The 20,866-nt window shown below is 37.8% G+C and overlaps 1 protein-coding gene across 12 annotated transcripts in view; it reads left to right on the top strand.

Annotated features, from left to right (window-relative positions):
- Positions 1-20,866, top strand: part of LRRFIP2 (LRR binding FLII interacting protein 2) — a 52,730-nt gene that overhangs the window by 14,892 nt on the left and 16,972 nt on the right. For 3 of the 12 annotated variants that reach the window (XM_079947564.1, XM_079947557.1, XM_079947566.1), the window contains exons 4-18: positions 1,065-1,115; positions 3,416-3,469; positions 3,570-3,614; positions 4,165-4,233; positions 5,711-5,773; positions 7,328-7,402; positions 7,941-7,988; positions 8,069-8,113; positions 10,308-10,355; positions 10,461-10,517; positions 12,375-12,443; positions 15,181-15,294; positions 18,627-18,671; positions 19,822-19,929; positions 20,791-20,862. In XM_079947564.1, coding sequence (XP_079803690.1) covers positions 1,065-1,115; positions 3,416-3,469; positions 3,570-3,614; positions 4,165-4,233; positions 5,711-5,773; positions 7,328-7,402; positions 7,941-7,988; positions 8,069-8,113; positions 10,308-10,355; positions 10,461-10,517; positions 12,375-12,443; positions 15,181-15,294; positions 18,627-18,671; positions 19,822-19,929; positions 20,791-20,862 — 963 coding nt within the window. The remainder of the gene's footprint in view (positions 1-1,064; positions 1,116-3,415; positions 3,470-3,569; positions 3,615-4,164; positions 4,234-5,710; positions 5,774-7,327; positions 7,403-7,940; positions 7,989-8,068; positions 8,114-10,307; positions 10,356-10,460; positions 10,518-12,374; positions 12,444-15,180; positions 15,295-18,626; positions 18,672-19,821; positions 19,930-20,790; positions 20,863-20,866) is intronic. The other 9 variants (XM_079947565.1, XM_079947563.1, XM_079947568.1 and 6 more) reach the window with 6 other exon arrangements.

Here is a 20,866-nt window from a genome sequence, read left to right as displayed (position 1 = left end):
AACTTTTATTGCAACAGATAATTTTCAGTAAATCTAATGTGATTTATAGAGAAAGGTCTCTACTTATAACACTTGTTGGAAGAGGAGTGTATTCAGTAGACACCAAAAAGACAATAGAGTCCTCGGTTGGAAATACTTTCGTGTAATGAGCTTTCAGAACTTGAGTGAAGAAACGTGTGAAGTGTAGGCAGTGTTTCTTTAGATAATTGATTACAGTACAATTAATTACATCGCTGATTTTAAATAATTTTGGGTGAAAATAGTGATTGTTCTACCATCACATTTAGATAAAGAATCTGCAAAAATGACCATGGGTAGAATAAAAGTTAGGCCCTGATTAAGGGCTTCTTTGGTGGTTTTAAGCTCTATTCTATTCTACAGTCATACCTCTAGTTGCATTCGCTTCATGTTGTGGATTTTTGGGTTGCGAACACGGCAAACCCGGAAGTGTATACTTCCGGGTTTCACCATGCATGCACAGAAGTGTTCTGCGTGCTTCGCACATGTGCAGAAGCACTCTATCGTGCTCCACACTTGCGCAGAAGCAGCGCTCTAGTTGCGGGCTTTTTGGGGTGCAAATGGCACCCCGGAATAGATCGTGTCCACAACTAGAGGTACCACTGTATTCTATTCCGCTTGATTGTAAGTAGAACCTGTAAGCATTCTATAAAAAACAACAACATGACAATGTCAGTAAAAGACAAATGCAAAAAACAGGTATTTTTAAAAATCCAAAATATAAATAAAATAAACAGTTATGGTAGAAACAAAATAAAACACATGTAGATGGATCATTTCTAATGTATTTGACAAGAAATTCAATCATACTGCCTTTGGCTTTTCCTGATGTGCATTTAAATAGAAGTAATATTTTGTGAATAGTACTTGATATAGCTGTAGAGGTGAAATGATAAAATGCAACACAAGTTTTAAAGAGAGCATTTCCATATTTGAATGTTGATTACACTTTATTTTTTTAAAGCAAACACTTTGGGAGAGCAAATTTTCTTTTTGGAAATTGTTTATTCTTGCGAAGAAATAAGATGATCTTTACCTTTTTGTAGCTTTCTCGACGTTCTTATGATAGAAAATGGGGACATATCCAAAGGTGGATGGTAGGCCAGGATTGCCTGTTGTGTGGTATTTTGCACTTGGAAAACTAACATGATTGGTGTGTTTATTTACTAATATTTTGTACAGTGTGTGAAATTCAAGTATCAAAATGACGTGTCTCCCAACTGTGGGATTTACAAATATTTAACTTTGGCTTGGTTGTGTTCTTAGTTATTTTTATCATTCCAGTACTGAATAAGTGGAAACCTAAGGGGAATAACTTCATATCACTAATAACACTGTCTATTTTATATGAATAAAATAGACAGTGTTATTACAAGACAATGAGGTCCCAACATTTCCTTGGCCTTTCTTCATTTGAGGATTCTTCCCAAAATTTATCAATAAGTAAAGGTAAAGGGACCCTTGACCATTAGGTCCAGTCGTGGTCAACTCTGGGGTTGCGGTGCTCATCTTGCTTTATTGACTGAGGGAGCCAGCGTACAGCTTCCGGGTCATGTGGCCAGCATGACTAAGCCACTTCTGGCAAACCAGAGCAGTGCACGGAAACGCCATTTACCTTTCCCCCAGAGTGGTACCTATTTATCTACTTGCACTTTGACGTGCTTTCGAACTGCTAGGTTGGCAGGAGCAGGGACCCGAGCCACGGGAGCTCACCCCGTCGCGGGGATTCGAACCGCCGACCTTCTGATCAGCTAGTCCTAGGCTCTGTGGTTTAGACCACAGTGCCACCCACGTCCCTTTATCAGTAAGTAGAATCATAGAATTGTAGAGCTGGAAGAGACCACAAAGGCCAACTAGTCCAAGCCTCTGCAATGCAAGAATCATTTTGCCTAATATGGGGCTCAAAACCATGGCTCTGAGATTAAGAGCCTCATGCTCTACCGACTGAGCTAAACTTAGAATGAATGATTTTTTTTTTTGAGAAACACATTTTCTCAGTACCTGAAATACACAATCCATTCATCTGGATATTATGGGCTAGATCCAAAGATTGTGCAGGCCAAAGACCTTTTGTGCAAAAAAATCCTCTCTGTCCTGCACTCAGTGTCCTTCACCCTAAACAGTCTTTCTTGGGGGTTGGGAACTCTCCTGAACAAGTACAGTGTTGCCCCGCAAGACGAATGCCTCGCAAGACGGAAAACTCGCTAGACGAAAGAGTTTTCCGTTTTGGAGGTGCTTCGCAAAACAAATTTCCTATGGGCTTGCTTCGCAAGACAAAAATGTCTTGCGAGTTCCTGCAGGGTTTTTTTCCTCTCCCCCCCCCCCCTTTTCTAAGCTGCTTATCCGCTAAGCCGCTAATAGCGCTAATCCGCTAAGCCATCAATGGGCTTGCTTCGCAAGACGAAAAAACCTCTAGACGAAGAGAATCGCGGAACGGATTCTTTTTGTCTTGCGAGGCACCACTGTATGGGCATAGATAAGCTTTCCCCTTACTATCACTCTCAATTCATATTGTTTTCCAAATTGTACCGTGTTGCATTTTGAAGTTCTAAGATATTTTCTCCATGTAGATGGCAGATATCTGTCAGTATAGGTGACTATTGCACACCAGCAATTAAGACTATCATGCAAGTTGGATTAAATCACTTTATGGATAAATCAGTTGGATTACTTGGTTTTTAAATGGCTAAAAATGGGGTTGAGAATTGGACAACAAATCTTTATTAAAAAAATATTAAAACCGGTGCTTACACAAATGGGAAACATAATGTTAAATAATATTTCCATTCTCTTAGAACAGAGCTTTCCAAACTTTTTATGTTGGTGACACACTTTTTATACATGCATCATTTCATGATGCAGTAATTCAGTTTTACTAGCAAACTGAAGGTTAAACTAAACCCTTCTTTCCAGCCCTGGGAGGAGTGCAGAGAACGTTTGTGAGACGTACCTACACACTGCAGCCGACGCACTAACATGTTGCAACACAGTTTGGAAAGCTCTGTCTTAGATGAATACCTCTTCCAAGATGCCTGCTGTGACTTACATGTACACAATCTATAAACAAATTAATATTTTTGTTTCGGAAATATTTACATGCGTGGTTTTCGTATTAAAAAAAATCTGGTTGCAACCCTAATGATAACTGTTTTGTTACCGTATTTTATTGAGTAATCTGAGATATTAGGTGAACTAATAACACATTGAAAATTAGGATAAGCTGCTATGATGTTTACATGAAAGAAGAATGGGTGTCTGTCTGATGTGAACAGTAAATTAGTACTTTCTGCTGTTTCTGAGTAATTTTTGTGGATAATTCTTTTTAGCTGTGTTCTTTTTGGTCTTCTGTCTTTTCCTCCTTTTCTTAAGTAACATCATCTGGTGTTTCCTTTCTTAGGAAGATTCAGAGAAGGCTAGGGATTCACACAGGTCCAGCCGGCGCTCATACCTGGTTTGTACTAACCTATCAAATCTGTTTTTCTTCCTTCCTTTTATCTTTTTTGTTCATTTTTAAATGTGGCACTTCATTTTTAATTTAATTTTGTAATTAGGGTGCTGATGACTTGGTGTCCACTCGAACTACTGGTAGCCACAGGGTTAGTACTCATATTTTGCCTTTGATCAAGTTCATAAAACATTCTTTTATGCTCATGCAGATTGTTTCTTTGATTTCTCATTTCAACCAAAATTTTAATTTTTATGGAATTGATACAGAATATTTTAAAGCTGCAAAGATAACTGGTGGTATACTACTAAGTCATAGTCTGGGTAGACCCATTGAAATGGAAGGACTTGAGTTAGTCATGACTAACATAAGCCCACTGATTTCAGTGGATTCTTTAATCAAGGTAACTTGCTTTAAATTATATCTGCATTGGTGCTTACCTGGGTTGCCATCATAATCTCAGCATTGGGTCTGTATCCCTATAGATTTGTAACACTGGATGGAAACAGAAACTGAATCCTCTGGTCAGAAGAACATTGAATGCTAGTATTCTAAGGGTTAGAACATGAATGTCAAAGTTGAATAAATGTTTCCCTTTCGTCAATTTAAAATTAATATAGTCAGTGTTAAATGACTTAGTTATCAACAGCTAAGGAAAAAAAACTGCACACATACTTGTCTTTTACAATTTGGTTCTTAAGAGTACCTCCTTGGATGCCACTGGGTCACACAGGAGCAGAGCAAGTACTTCCAGGCGAAGAGATCTTGTGGTACGTAGTATTGATGAGCATGTTGTGATTTGTTCACATAGCACTTTGTGCATACTGACGAGGAATACTGGTGGCAAAGGATGTTATCTGATTGTTGCCAGTCACTTATGCAGCAGACTTCTGCTGTCACAAACTAATCTCCCCCTTTCTCGCCTTCCCCCTGAAGCCCCCCCCCATCTCTTTCAGAGGACCCCAACCTTCCAGCCAACATGAAGAGGCTGGGAACTGCAGAGGGGAGGGGAGCAGAGAAGGGAAAATCCTGGTACAGTGTTGGACGACCCCCCTCAATATTTCAGTTTTAATAAAATATTTGAACTTAGAAGTTCAAGACATTTAACTTTAAGTGAGCCCTGGGTGGGGGCAAGAGAAATGGGAGACAAAAACGTGAGATGGCTTTAGGCTGGCTGAAACACTTCCATTTCTACAGGGCAAGACACCCCAATTTTCAATTCTTCTACCAATTGCAGTCCTCCATGACATTTCCCATACTATTCCAGAGAGCCCTTTGCAAGTAGTAGCAATTCCACTAGCTTAAAGCCAGTATTACACAAAACCACATATTTTTGTCTAAATTTCATCATGTTTTTGGAGGCCTATTGCAAATTGCATTATGTATAGAAACGTCTGTAAAATAGCAGTGTGTGAGGGATAGTAGAAATGGGAACACATCTTTATCTCTGCCTACTAATTTTAATTATGCTTAATGGCTTGTATTTGTGAGAGGTTCTTTTGTTTCAGCTCTTGTGTTTGTGTTCAGACTTGTATCACTTCTGCCAATGGCTTTCTGCATATCATTAAAAAGAATAAAAACTAATGTCATCTGTGATTTCTCTGTTTACACCCTGTGGTGAATCATGTAAATGCATGTCAAAGCAAAGTTCTGAGCAATGCAAAAATAGTAAAATAAATAAATTCAGTATGTTGCCGAGTTCAAGTCTAGTCTATATGCTGTTTCTGCCAAACCAGTTTGTTCAATTTCCTTTTCTTTTTTCTCATTGGATAGATCAGTGGTTAATAAAGTTTCATTTTACAGTGGTGCCTCGCAAGACGAAAAGAATCCGTTCCACGATTCTCTTCGTCTAGCGGTTTTTTCGTCTTGCAAAGCAAGCCCATTGACGGCTTAGCGGATTAGTGCTATTAGCGGCTTAGCAGCTTTTAGCGGCTTTTAGCGGCTTAGCAGCTTAGCGGATCAACTGATAAGCGGCTTAGCGGCTTAGAAAAAGGGGGGGAAGGGGGAAAAAGTCGGAAAAACTCGCAAAACATTTCGTCTGGCGAAGCAAGCCCATAGAGAAATTCATTTTGCGAAGCGCCTCCAAAACGGAAAACCCTTTCGTCTAGCGGGGTTTTCGTCTTGCGAGGCGTTCGTCTTGCGGGGCACCACTGTACATTGTTTTTGAACTATCACATGGTGGTTTAGCATTGTTTCTGTGAATACTACTGCTCCTTGATGGTAACTTTCTAAATCTTTACTCAACAGAGCCATGCTCATGGAGACTCTTATGGTGGGAAGAAGTCTTCTAGCTCTAATAAAGATCTTTTGGTTAGTGTTTTCAATTAGGGAATTGATATAACTTTACCTCTTCATGGTTTCTCTATACAATATTCCCCCACATATATTTGGTATATTGGTTGTATAAGGTACTTCATCTAAGTTAAAAAGAGATCTTGCTTACGGTACAGACTCTTTTCCAGCATTATGCAATGGAAGCATGAAAAGTCAGAAGCGACAGGGTGCTTGACACCAGGAATGGTAAAGAATTTTACCTACTAGGCTAACTTCTCTCCACCTGAATTTTTTTTTCTGTTATCCCTTTTTGAGGTTTTTCTGAAATGTTTTGAATTATTGACCTTCATGTTGCCCTCATGAAAGTAAAGTTTTGTTTCTAGTTCTGTATCTGTTCTCAGTGGGCACAGGAATCTGTTAAGCCCCCCAGTAATGAGTGCTTCAGATTCCATTGAGGAACAGCCTATATAAGGTTAGATATTTGAATTGAAGTAAACATATGAAACCACTTAAATGAATTATTGCAACACAGTTTAAATGTCTGGATTTCTAGAAAACATTTGTACACAGTTTGAGAACGCTTATGTTTGGAGACTTTTAGGACAAACAAGTTTGTAGACAATTTTTTTATGGATGATCACTGATTATAAAGCTTGGCTTCTCATGGAGCAGGCATAAGTTGCTATTTAGTCTTATAAGTACCTTGCAATAAGTAGTTCTACTTTAATTCTAATTAAATGGTGTTTTCAGTACTTCTGGCCACATTCATGCATTGTACTAAACCATGGTTTAGTGTGATCAACATTGCGGGAGGTCCGGAGGACGGCAACACAAAAATGGGCCTTTTCTGCAGTAGCTTCCTGTATATAGAATGCTCTTCTCAGAGACGCTCTCCTGGTCCCTTTATTACACATCTTTTGGTGTAAAGCAAAAACATCCCTCATCTCCCAAGGCCTTTGGCTATTTAAACAGTCTATGGCCTTTTAAACTGGGGGGAGTGAGTACTGTTTTTGCTTGTTACTATAGTTTGTTTGTTTGCTTTTTTTGTTTCTATATTGCAAACTGCCCTGTGCTTCTTGGATGAAGGGCAGTATAGAAATTTAATAATAATTTAAAAAATAAGACGTCCATCAGCAAATGAAGAGGGAGGCAGTTTTTGACAAGTTCCCAAACCCCTCCAGAACAGATTTAGGAAGGTTTGGTGGTTGAGCATTAGGGGAAGGGGAAATTGCCAGCTTCCCCATTTTTCTGTCAGATGCCCAACTTTAATGGAGGGGACACAAGTGGATATCATTCTAGTCCACTCTTTTAAAAAAGGGATAATAATAGTACAGTCCAATATAAACATTTAGCTGCTCTCATTTGGTAAAGGCATCTGGCCCTAAAAACTGTGTACAGTATGAGGCTCATTGTGTGACATAGAGCACGTTGATATATAAACAGCTGCTTGCTCATCCAAAATTCAATATATATTGGTGCTTCAGAGCACCACAACTTATCATATGACTTGAATACTCCAGTAAATACCAATATTTCCTTACATGTTTGAGTTTGAATACTTTTTTCAACTTTGTAATATATTTTTGGCAGAGTGGATTTTACCATGACCAACGAAACTACAGCAGCCTTAGGCATAGCAAACCACTTTCTACCTACCATCCTCGGGTTTGTGTGAATTATTTTGTTTTATTTTACTAAACAATCTTATTTAGACATGAGTTATTGCAGTGTTAGCTGCCATGCTCTAGTCTAACAGAAAAGCCCTGCTTGATTTTTGGTGTTTGGATTAACAACTCAATTTTGAGGACGCATGTGATTTCCAAATCTACTGCTCTCTTTTGTTTTACATACATTATTGCTATGAGAATCAAATTATGGGTTAGAAGTAATGATAGGTGGTTGATTTCTGGCTTGCGTCCACTAAACCTTTTCTGATGTAACTGTTTTTAACTAATGTATATGTTGCCACAGTGCAGTTGACAAATTTTGGAATTCTGGGTAACCATTCTAAAGCTATTTGTGCTGAAAATTCATTAAATTAAAAAGTGGAGACTAATGGAATGTTTGGTCTGATGACATCCTGCTAGTTTTGAATTCCCTTTCACTTTATTTTGGACTTTATGAAAATACTAACATGCATTTTATGAACAACGTTTCATTTGTATGGTATTAAATGTAATACAATGTCTTATTTTTGTCACAGTCATCTTCTCTATACAGTGATCCTTTGGCAACAACTAAGAATTACAGGGTTAGTAGTGTGTGATAGAATAGTCTACATTTAGGAATTATAAGGTTCTGTAAATCTAAAAACAATGCTCTCCTCTATAGGTGTCTCCAGATGTAAACACTGGTTTGATAAGAAGTGCCAGTTTGGTTCGTATGCAGATCTGCATGGTTGTCTTAAGCTTGCATTCTGTGGGTACTTTGGCTTGAAAACATTGTGTGTACTTTTCCAGAAAACATTAGGTTAAGCGTGCAAGAATATTAGGATGGAGAATATCTGAAGATCATATTGAAGGAAGGAAAAGCTGTGCAGTGTAGGTTTTCAAATCTCAGATCATGCCTTTCTGTCAGTGGCAAATTGTACATTATAGTAGTTGTCCTGCAAATACACAGAGGTCTCAGCTATGGTCAGTGCATATATACCAGCCATTTCAGTTCATTTGGGTTCATAAAAAAAGTTAACTCTAGACAACCATCACATAGACATCAATCCTGGACATTGTATTAAAATAATGTGAAAATTTGTATCTTACAAAGCAAAGAGCTCTACCCACCAAGAATTTATTTTAGCAGGTTCAATGTACTGTATGTTTTGGAAAAACACTAAAATATATTGTGGCTGAAACAGTGAACAAGCCTTCCCTAGTAATTATCTGCTGTTATGTGGAGCATTTACTAACATTCTGTCTGCTATGGATAATTGTCAGCATCAATCCTGCTTTTGAGCTGAAACTCAAGATCAGTCAGGTTAATATCCTTCACACAGGCCTTTGAGAAACTGTATGGATAAGGTCAAAAGACCTAGGACTGTAAAGCTCTCCAGGAAGTTTCAGGATTAAGCAAGTTAACAGTTAGGAATGCAGAGTAACCAAAAAAAGAGAGAGGAGAAAATAGACTGAAAAATAAGTATCTGATGGAAATATTATACAACTAGTAGAATTGCCAAAGGTTTTTTTTAACTGGACCTCTCCAGTGCCTCTAAAGGAAACCTGTTATTCATAAATGTAAGAAGTGAAGGCTTTCTGGAGATGAAAATAAATGGAAAATGCTTCATTTGCTAGATTTCTGTACCTGGTTGCTGTCAGAGGAGTAGGGAAAGTAATAAAAATGTGCAATATGAGAAACAGGATGATGAAGAAAGGAGAGGCGCAAACAACTGGGAAAAATCTTGTATGGCCTAAGGTAGTTGACTGGAGTGGGAGTGAAATGCTGAAAAATGTATTTCTGCAAATCATTGCCAGAAAATTTTCTTCTGTCAACTTACATCCACTTGCTCCATGTGGCTGCATCCAAACCATGTGGAGTATATTGCTTAAAACAAGCAATGCCATGGGTCATGGAATTCTGGAGTATCAAACCTCTCTGCTGTACTGCCTGCCTTTCTGGAGGCAAGTAGTAAACTGAAGATAATAGGAAGGTGTTAGAGAAAATTAAGCTGCCCTGGTTGTAATGAGGAATATTCCTCTCATTTCAAGACCTGTACAGGTAACTTGAACTTATGCTCATTTAGCTTGTGCACATTTAGCTTTATGCATGTGGCAAAAAATAAAAATAAAAGGGGCAGTCCTATCTGCCATTGAACCCAATGTGTTTTGGCTGTATGTGCTATCTCTGGAACCTAACCCCATGTAAGCTGAGAGTTGCCTGCAGTTGTGAAGGAACCACAGAAGAAAAGATCAGACCCTAGTGCTATTTTTCTGTAGCGCGGCATGTAATCTACAGTGTTTCTGCTTCTTAAAAATCAGACAAGCTTCTGGTTATTGGTAAACTTTGACATTGCATGGGAAACAGATTGCTAGTGCTTGAGCTTGTATATTAAATTCACAAACTTTGTAGAAAAAGCTGCTTTTGGCTGCAGAATCTTCAGAGGTTTTCAGCAAGTGGATAGATGCTTTAGGTATTTGTGCTGTTTTACAATGGTGGGTTAGGTTAGAACAATTGCATCTCTGAAGGTGGATTAACTGGATGATTTCTTGCTTAAAACTACAACAACCAATTCCTATGTTTGCAGCAGTGCTTAGAACTTTATAGCTTTGGGCTGGCAAGAACCCTTGAAAAATGGAAGTTGAAAGAAATAACGTATTCCATTGTATATGTCAAAGAACATGGAAATATTATTGCTACCATATAGTAAATATTCCAAGCAATATTTTAAATGTGCTTGCAGGGTTAGAATTTAATAATATTATGCTTCAGAAAAATACAGTTTTTAGTGAAGGAAGCATGTGTACTTCTGCTAATGGTGATGTTTGTCTGCATAGCAGCAATGCTTACAGGCCACATGAATACTCTTCATTATTCTGCAATACTGTAAATGCAAACACCATTTTCTCTGATCTTTTAGGCATCGTTAAGTGGTGATGGATTCTATAACCCATATAGTTATCGTACAGTAAGTCTGCAGGGCTTTCTTTTGGTTTTTTACAAAATACTTTTCTGTGAAGATAAGTAGCTGAAAAACCAAATATTTTCCTTCCCTTTGCAACCTTGTTTTTAGCCTTCAGAATACAGTTGTTACTCTTCAAGAGCAAGTTCAGCACGAAGTAGTCCAGTGGTGAGAAGTTTTCTGCACACATTAAAGTTTTTCAACTTTAACTAATGCTCTTCTCTTTAACCATTTGTGCGAATCACCTTACTCATAAATGCATGGGTTGTGGAGTTTAATTGACTTGACGGAAGCAAGATATTAAAAGGTTAATCAGAAATATAAGCACTTTTTCTGGCTGTCATTCAGTGATTTTGTATTATTATTTAGTTCTGTATTTTATGTCTTTGAATGTGGAATATGAAAAATTCATATACCTCAGCAGGACGCCTCTCAGAATTACCATAATGCTATGGGGGGTCGGGGAGGAAGAGCACATGTGTTTCAGTGCAACTGTTGAAGCAGACACAGCCTACCATGTCTTCTTCTACCTGTATCCTCTTAGTTCTTGAGTCTGTTTGCGAGGAGATCTATGGTGACCAGAAAGAGCATTTCAACTTCTCAGTTAAGCACTGTCCCTTTGTCAGTGTAGGGCAGGAATAAGAAACTAGATCCTTCCAGGCTCACTCCTCTGTAGGCCAACTTTGACAGGTGAGTGGGACGACCACTTTTGACATAATGATGTCCGGTGATTGATGTCAAAATTTGAAGGGGCTGCTGTACCTGCTGATCAGACTTGCAGGGAGACAGCCCTTCTGAAGTCTACAGAGGGGGAAATGCTACTCTTTGCAGAGAAATAGATTCAAAGTTTGGTTTAATGAATCTGACCCAAGCTTATTTTCTAAACTGCACTTTGAAGGCCCCAACAATCAGCTGATAGTTGCCGGTGCAGAACTGTCTTCAGTCACTGAAAAACAGCCGATTGTTGATGCTTGCAGAAAGCTCGGCTGTACTTTTGAAGTCCTGACAATCATGCATGTGCTTGCACCCCCCCCCCAATCTCATAACTTACTTGCCCCACAACTGATGTAATATATGTTGTCAAGTGTAGTACAGGTGGCTGTGGCATGGCTGAAATGAGGAGGCCTGGTGGGTCTTAGTAGGCTCAATGACCAGTGGTTCCCCACCCCTTGTGTAGGGAGGTCTAGATGAGAATATGGAAAGCGTGTTAGGGCTTCATAATCCTTCTAATGCTCTGGCTTCCCATTATATCTAACTGGAATCTGTCTATGCCTGGATGCAACATCTGTGCATGGAAAGATCATGACCAAAGTGTTTAATTGTCAACAATTTACACTATCTGTGACATTCCACTTTGTCAGGCAGAAGTGAATCACTGGGGCCTTCCAGTATTTTGGTCATTTCGAATTACTGTGTCAAGCTTGATGATCTTTGGAGTTCATGATTCTGAGAGCTTTATTATGAATCCTACTTTGGATTTCAAAAGGCACATTACTTATATTGAAAATGTGAATTAGTTTTAATCTTTATGACTTATTGTACTTAATTCTCGGTGACTTGGGCCATAGAAGTAGGGAACACGATTAGCAAAACATGTCCCCAAATTAACCCTTCCACTTTTTATTTGTGTTCTGAGCAAATATTTTTAATATGCTGTATTCCTATCAGTGAAAATAAAAGCACATAGAGATTCTGTGGGCAAAACTTGCGCTTTACCCGAAAATTGTGTAGTTCGTCTCCCACTGACTGATTCTGCTGTTTGCACAGCCTTGCACTGCTTCACTCCCCCTTGGATCCTTATGCTACCCTCCACACGCCTTCCCACTTGTCCCAAAGACGAGCATTTCGCTGTCAATAGCAGTGTCCTCAAGGCAGCATGAAAATACTATTTTTTCCCCTCAGCATGTTGCATTGGTTTGCACATTTTTAGTATGCATATGAGTCATTAACACTGAATGTTACTTAATCCAAACAAACGTTTATCCAACAGTAAGTTAGTTAATTACTTGTCTTTGAACTTTATAGTTTACAGATGATGAAGCAGGGAGCATTGCATCCTCTGATCGTGCTGTTCGAGGCAGGAGGGATAGTGTGGTGAGCAGGGCTGTCTGGTTGTGCTTTTTGTTCTGCTTTTATGAATGAACCCTGTTGCATGAAGTACCACAGGTCCTAGAGTGAGATGAGTAGGCTAGGTGTGCTCATATCACGTTGTGTGCTCATATCAGCTGGAAGTAGTCATGTTCTGTTTTATTATCTCTTAAGGCCGAATTGCATGCTGCTGTTTGGGCCAAGGCATTCCCAAGTCACAGGTGTCATGGGCCAGATAAGGAGACTTGGTGGACGTAATTAGCCTGTTGGCTGAGGGTTCCCCACCACTGTTCTAGAACCTGCAGAATCCTATTGAACCCAGGCTGGAACCCCATCTCTGTAATGGTTTTTATTTTTATTAAAATGTATATGCTGTTTAATTGTTAAACAACAAAAACAAAACAAAACCCTCAAAGTGGTTTACAAAAACTTAAAGAGGTTTATTGTGAAATGACTTTGAGATATTTTATGGGAAGTGAGATATGAATGAAAATAATCAGCTTACGGCTGGCCAATGTGCTACCCTTCAGATGCTGTTTAACTTTAAATCCCACAGCCTCAGTCACCGATGCCTGTGGTCAGGGATAATGGAAACTGTAGTTTCACAACATCTGAGGTTTCACACTAGTTACTCCTGTGTTCATTTACTTTCCTTCTATATCTTAAAGTAATAAATTTCCCAAGGGAATATTTTGGTTAAGATGCCTTTCTCAGTACTGGATAAACTGATTCAAGTTGAAGTAAAAATTATTAATATTGACCACTCCTTCACAACCTCCTATAAACTTCACTAAAGGCATCAGTTTTACCTTTATATAGAGTATTCCAAATTCCCTCTACTCAGGCTTTAATAAGTGGTTCGATTCTCTTCCATTTGTAAATTATTTTTATTTGAACAGCAATAAGTTGGTTAAGCTTTGCTGAGTTGTAGATTTCTGGTCATTTAAATATCCTGTCTTAAAGATGACTGGGCATAATAGCTTATATCCAATTGGCGTACTCAAAGCAGACCCTTTGAAATTAATAGATTTTAGTTACTGAAGTCTATTAATATTAAAGAGTCAACTCTGAAGATAACTCAGTTGGATATCATTGAGTATAGTAGATTGTTTACTAAATAGTGACCAAGGCCTCCATCCAAACAGAACTGAATTCTGTGCAATGCTGGCATATTTCTTGAATAGTTGTATATTTAATATGAGAGATGTGAAGTCCCATCTATACACAGTCTTAATGTTATTCTCCCTAAGATTTTTATACTATTCAATATGTTAGTCAAAAATATGATATTCCACAAAAGTTTATTTAAATTTTATTTTATTTTCACAATCTAACACTTTAAATATTTTGGAGAGGGCGCGCTTTTCTAATTGTGAGCTGGTGGTTTTTGGCTAGGGCATAAAACTCTGTACTGAAAGGGTCATGACGCTTCCTATACCAAAGTGATATCATCTAAAAAAATTGATGGTGTCTGATACAGCAGAGGCATTTCCCATAATAACTTGGAACTCTCTTGATGTACTGGATAGTTATTCAATATACTATTCCTGTGTAGTGGAAACACATGATTCAAAACCTGCATTTTTTGTAATGTGTCTTATAATTAGTTCTCTAACAAGAGACTTTTTGTAGTGAAGGTAAATGTGTGAGTTAGTCCATTTTCTTCAGTTTGTTTGCAGTAGCTAAATCTGAAAAAAATACTGTTCAAGGCACACATAAATGTGATAGTAAATTCAAACTAAATTATTATTTGTATGCATATGGCTTAACAATTATTCATTGAGCAAGGGTAAAAATAATTATTATGGGAAGGGAGATGTGACCTGGGGAGTTGTATGAAATAAACAGTGACTATTAGGGCATAAGGAGGACAAACACGATAAATCAAAACTTGATTTCCCTAGGCAATTAAATGTTTAGTTTAAGGATAAAATTTAGAATCCTGAAAATCTCAACATGAATGTTTATAAATATTTTGCTGTTGATTATACTTACAAAAAACACTAGTTTGATACTTAGTAGCATTCTTAAAATGCAGCTGAATGTGACAATGAGATACCAACTTTAAATGTATTGCTCCAGTGAGAACTATATTCTTCTTCTACCCTACGCTTTCAGGCTAGGAAGTTGTTTTGAATACTAGTAGGGAGGACCAATAGATGCTGGAACAGGTGCAGTATGAGTTAATTAGGTTTGTAAGGGCATAGGTTTGATGCCCAAGGAAAGAAAGGATAAAAGCTATTAGGGTGTGTGAGAAAGATGACTGTCCAGATTCTGTAACGATACCATTCTCTTTTTATCCTTTAAAACTCTGAAGCTGATGAGATTGAAAATTAATTCATACCTGTGATAGTACCATCAAATTCCATCATGTTCTTGTCCCAAATGTCCTCAGGTTGCCATCTGCTTGAAACTACATAAGGAGTTAATCTCATGTGAAACAAATATATGTGAATGCATGGAGTTGTGAGAAGGTTGGTGATTGTGATTAAGCTGTTATTCAGTGTGAAATCTCTGGGTTCCACAGAACAGAATTTGAAAACCACAAGAATAAAAATAAAATAAAATATAAATTTCCTTTAGGTTTTCCCAGTCAGAAAGGAGAGAGATCTCTCTCTTCAAAGGAAAATCTCATCTAAAACAATTTTGGCAAATAAGATTAACATGCCCACATTTTATTTCATGTATCTGAAATGTATTATTCTGTCATTTTTCTCTCCATCTGTTGTGTTTGTCATCAAAGTCAACTGATTTTTCTGACCATAGTGAAACTGCAGCTGATTATTTTAGCCGCTCTAATCGTAGGGGAAGCATTGTTTCTGACTTGGATGATGTCAGCATTCCAGACATGAACAGTGTGAGTGTTAGATAATGTGCTGATGTCATCACTGTAGGTTTACTAATGATTGTCCTTTTTCTTTGGGAAATGTATTAATATTCTAGTAATGCTTGCTGGTTTTAGTATAAAATGTTGCTAGCGGTGCAGAATATTACATATATATAACTTATTTAAAATATAGAATCCAACTTGCATGGTCTTTTAAAAATAAACCTCCAGCTAACTTGATCATGTTGCAGTGTTAACTTTAATATCTGTATACCAGTGTCTAAATCTGCATGCAAAACTGTTCTTAATTGTAGATTGTCTTATTTACATACATTTCTTGAAGCCTTTGTAAATAGCACTATAATTTTTTAATGGCACTGAATATAATTGTATATATTCAAATTCCAATAACAAGTTGTCTGATGCTATGTTACAGACATACATGATATTCATTACAACCTTATAAATGACTGCATGGTTTAAAAACAAAAGTTTCAACTATAGTGTTCCTAGTATGGTTCCTGCTTGTAAGTTCATTTGCATTTGGATCACAAAAAATATCTCTAAAGAGATTTCTGTAAATTCAAACTTCTATGCAACCTGGTTTTCATTTATTATGGTACATGCGCCTCCCCTTGTAGGGAAGAAGGTACACAACATTGTATTTAATGGAGTGACTCATAGCCAAAAATTGATAAAGGCATCAGTTCAAGGCTATGCTTCTCAGGTGTGACTTCAGCTGAGCCTTCCTCCTCTATACCAAATACCATCAAAGGAAGGGGAAGCAGCACTTAGACACACACCCCCCATCATGCCTAGATACAGCTACTGCAGTGAACCCCTACTATGTACATGAAGCTAAATTATCCTGTTACGTATTTAAACTAGTTATGTTTTCTAAGATGCCCTAGGAAGGTGTCATAAAAGTACTTAGAATGAATAAAATAATATATATAGGGCAAATGTTGACACAACACTCTGATAATTTACTCAAGTGTTTACTCCATACTTTGGCACTTGGAACTCTGATTGTTGTTAATGAAACCTGATTAGCATTGATTGTGGTTGAGCTCAGGGCTTAATTCCTTAATGGTGATTAAGGCTAGGTTGGTAGGGCAAATTTGTGCATGAGAAGGGAAGGATTAGAATGAGAAAGGACATTGTCTGATCTGCTTCTGATCTCAAGAATCCCAGTTCTTCCTCTTGTTTATAAACTACCTCTTAAAAGAGCTGGGAGAAGACTGATATTGTCTGAGAAAGTGAAAAACCAGATTCTTTGGCTAATTTAATCAAGCTGGCATAGCAAACCAGATGGTGCAAGAGAACGCCTGCTAGCTAGTACCTCCCCCCAAAGAAAATGACCGACATATATCAGTTAGATTCATGATTCCTGCGATAAAGTGAGATGATAAATCGTTCACCAGTCATGGCCTAGCATCTGCTATTGCTCATACATAATTGTAAATCCTGGCTAGGATCAAGAGAGCTTTGTGCACTGTGCTTCTGATTCTCTTTCACTTTCTCTCTCTCATCCTTCTCCCCCTCCTTCCCTTGACCTCTCCTCCTCTGCTTTTCTGGTAGCAGTTGACATTCATGAAATGGCCACTTCCGTGACAGCTTTTTGGAAATCATTGAAGTGGGAGGCTTAAGAGGGCTTGTGTGTGTGGTCCTTCAGATCACAGATGTGGAACAATGGTTCCCCAAATGTTACGCTGCAGCTCCCATCACTCCCAGTCAGCAACAGCAATGGTCAGGAATGATGGGAGTTGTAGTACCATCCCTTCTTAAATCCTGGTCTGTCTTTGCATAAAATATCCAAGGTAGCTATAATAGGTACACTGGCTTTTGGGCAAAATGATTCAATCTCTTGTGCTAAACAATGGTTTGCAAAGGCAAATATATTTTCATTTGTTCAGAATGTAATGTATATCTAATTTTGGGAATTAGCTGCAAATTTAGTGACAAGTATACGGATATACAGTATATGGATAATTTCATTTGGTTGGTTATCCTCAGCCACTCTTTCAGCCGTAATGACCTCATCCATATGTCCACCACTGTAAAAAGAAAACCCCCTTCTTTCTTTTTATTAGACTGACTATTGTGTAAACTCACTGGAAAGGTATTTACAAAAGCTATAAATCACATTCTAATTCTTTTGGCGATTTTGTGCCACAACTGAAAGTTTGATTGCAAACGCCATTTTTAGAGATGAAGTGACACTGAGTGGTTGGTTACAATTGCTAGCTAGTAGCTTGGTTCCCTATATTTCCAGCACCTAGAGATTCAAGAAATTAGATAAATACTTTGAGATACCATTAACATTCTGTTGGCTATAGAAACTGGAGAAGCAGTCGCTACAGTCATTCAAAATGCATCATAACATGCTAGACGTGGAGAAATAGACATTCCAACCTGACCAGCTCAGCATTACAAGAAAATGACATATTCTTGCAGCCTGCCATTAATACCTGCTAGCCTTGATAGTTCAGTTAACTTGCGTGATAGTATTTGCTGCCCTGGGCTCCTTTAGAAAGCAGAGAAAGAATGAACTTTTGATAATGATAACAAATATTTGAACATTTGAAGAAAATTTGTGGAGCTAAATCATAATGTTTTGCTTCATAACTTTATAAGAGGGTTAAAACCTTTTTAAAAATGAAAGCTCAGAGTCAGAGGTCTCTGTTGAGGGGCACTAATGAAGGCTTTTGCAGGTGCCATTGTGCCTCTGGGTGCTGGGTTAGCAATCCCTGAACTAGAGGATCATGAATTAAAACCATATGCCACAAAACAGTTTTTCATAAATTATGCTTCCTGTTTATAATGCATACAACAGATTACTAGTGAAATAGCATTGTCTATATTGTCTGTCTTGGTGGCAATTGCAAATAATGAAAAACGTCTCAACCCATTTACTACTAAACTTTTATTTTGGAAAGCAGAAATGGAGAAAAATGTCCATAGATGAGTAAAGCTTAATGTTTAAAATATATTACTTAGTGAATTTCCAGTAGTCAAAACACTTCATTTAAAAAACACACAACCATTACTGAAATTACATTCATTGAATTTACTTTCTGTGCTTGGCCTGACAAAAGGCTAACCTAAGAAGCAACTTGTTGTCAATAAGGCATTGTGTTAATTTGTAGGACTGATACTACCTTGTGCGGAGCTGTTGATTCTGAAGTTTTGTTAAATGCAAATGCAATATTCAGGTGGAGGAAAAGGAAGAAGGAAACTTTCATTGTATAATACTGTTTCAGCTTTGTGTTGACATGGATGAAAAAGGGATCCCAGTAATTCAGAATTCTAATACAGAGAAATGGTTCAAATTCAATATTAACACTTTTCTTTTTTTCCAGCTGGAAGAAAAGAGTGACAGGCCATATTCTGACTTGTATACAAGGGTGAGTGTTTAAAGTGATTTGGACAACTTTAAAACATATCAAAGTCTGCATATTGGTGCCAATTCAAAAAAGCATGGTAGGATATCGGGAGATTCTCCAGCCTCCTGTGTGTTGCTGATTGTCTTCATTATATTTTTTTCAACTATTTGTTTGACAGAATATGGTGTAGATCATCTACATCAGCTGTGATCACTGGGTCTGATGGGATTTGCAGTCCAAAATATCTAGAGGGTACAGACTGGAGAAGATTACAAATAATGTTATGCCAGATCTATAACCCATTTGCCTAATAGAGATGGGTGCACCAACCCCAGAGTCTGGCAAGACTGGCCCTTATGGGCAGGGGTACCTTTACCTTTACCTTTTAATAATAATAATAATAATAATAATAATTAATAATAATAATAATAATTTATTTATACATACCCTGCCCATCTGGCTGGGTTTCCCCAGCCACTCTGGGTGGCTTCCAACAAAAGTATCTTGTAAGAAGATAATTTTAAAATAAGTTCTGCTCCTGTAAGAGCTGTTTAATGAAAAAGGATATTTGAATAGACTGGACTATATGGGGACTTAGAAAAGTTTATCAATCTTTTCAAGGAAATATATTACAGTATTTGGAAATTTTTAGTACAGGCACCTCCCCATTTACACAGGGGTTACATTACCATGTACCGCACTTATACATGAAATCGTGTATAGTGGGGAACGCCATCTAAAACAGCAGTAAACACCTAAACCTCTGGAAACCCTTTAAAAAACAAAACAGTACTTCTCAGACTGGCATGAATGGTGGCAGTGATGGCACTCAGTCTTCCTCATCACTGAAGGATAATGCAGAAACAACGACAAACCAGTACCTCAAAGTATCTGGCTTGCAGTTGCAAAGGCTCTTGGGATTGCTAGTTGTTTTCCTGCTCTTTTCATGTCATTTTTGCAGTTTCCCTCTTCTTTTTGGGCCATTTTTGCGCCTTTTCAGAGTTTAGCTTGATTTATTTATTTCCTGGCGCCACACATAGACACGGTCATACACAACTCAAACGTGCATAAGTGGGGAGACACTTGAATGTTGAAATCTTACCTTCATAGTGTGTTGGGGAAAGATCTTGAAATGTATGGGAGTTTTCATGCCATGTTTTTCTTTCTTTAGCCAGCGTCTCGCAATTCAGCAACTCCTTTGAGTGGAAACTCATCTAGACGAGGAAGTGGAGATACTAGCAGTCTAGTGGATCCTGATACCTCCTTAAGTGAATTGCGGGTGAGCAGACTTTCATTGGCTAAAAATAAAAGGTTATCCTCCTTCATTTGGAGAGGAAGAAATGGACATTGAATAAGACTACAAGACAAAATCAAAGCACCTTTTAAAAAGCAATCAGGGGTTTGGGTTTTTAAATTTTCCTTTGATTACAAAATGCTTGCTGCGGGAATGCGTGGGATATAAAATTAACAACATACCAGGCACTTTGGTTTATACGTAACACTATGCCAATGCTGTTTGAAAAAGAAAGTAAACTCCGCAGCAGTCTTACTCTTGGTTACGTGGGAAAAGAAGAGGGGGAAGCAAGGAGGAGCATGTCTGGCACATTGCTCAGGCTTGTGGAGATTTCATCAGTGTAATTAGTGCTAAATGTAGCAGTTTAGCATTTAAAACATCACCTATTGATCAGGCTTCTTATTCTTAACCATCCCTTAGCAGTCTGTGAAAGAAGTAGGGAATTATTTGTACTGTTTAGAACCGGCTGGAATTGTTTAGCTGTAAAGATTTTAGTTCATATTAATGGGTATATCTTTTCAGTATAGTATCCAAGATAAGATTGTGATGCCTTTTATATGTTTGAAATTAGATTGTGTGATACTTTGAGGGCGTGAGGTTTCGGTAATAAAACATTTCAATTTACAAACATTATACATTATTTCTCCCCAGTTTTTTAGCTTTATAGAAAGCACTGAATTAAAAATGCACATATGTCAGTCAAGTTAGAAAATTAAGAATACAACAGTAATTTAATTTGTTCAAGTGAAACACACACTAATCTAAATTCCTGGGATTTAAGCACAGAGTTCAATAGTAAGTTCTTTGCAATGTTCTTATGCAATGGTTCATTCCTATGTCCTGCAGGATATCTATGATCTTAAGGACCAGATACAAGATGTAGAAGGGAGATACATGCAGGGACTTAAAGAACTAAAGGTAT

The sequence above is a fragment of the Podarcis cretensis genome, assembly GCF_951804945.1.
Source record: "Podarcis cretensis genome assembly, chromosome: 12".
Classification (NCBI taxonomy): domain Eukaryota; kingdom Metazoa; phylum Chordata; class Lepidosauria; order Squamata; family Lacertidae; genus Podarcis; species Podarcis cretensis.
The sequence above is the reverse complement of the archived record's forward strand: the minus strand, read 5'-3'. Positions and strand labels throughout refer to the sequence as shown.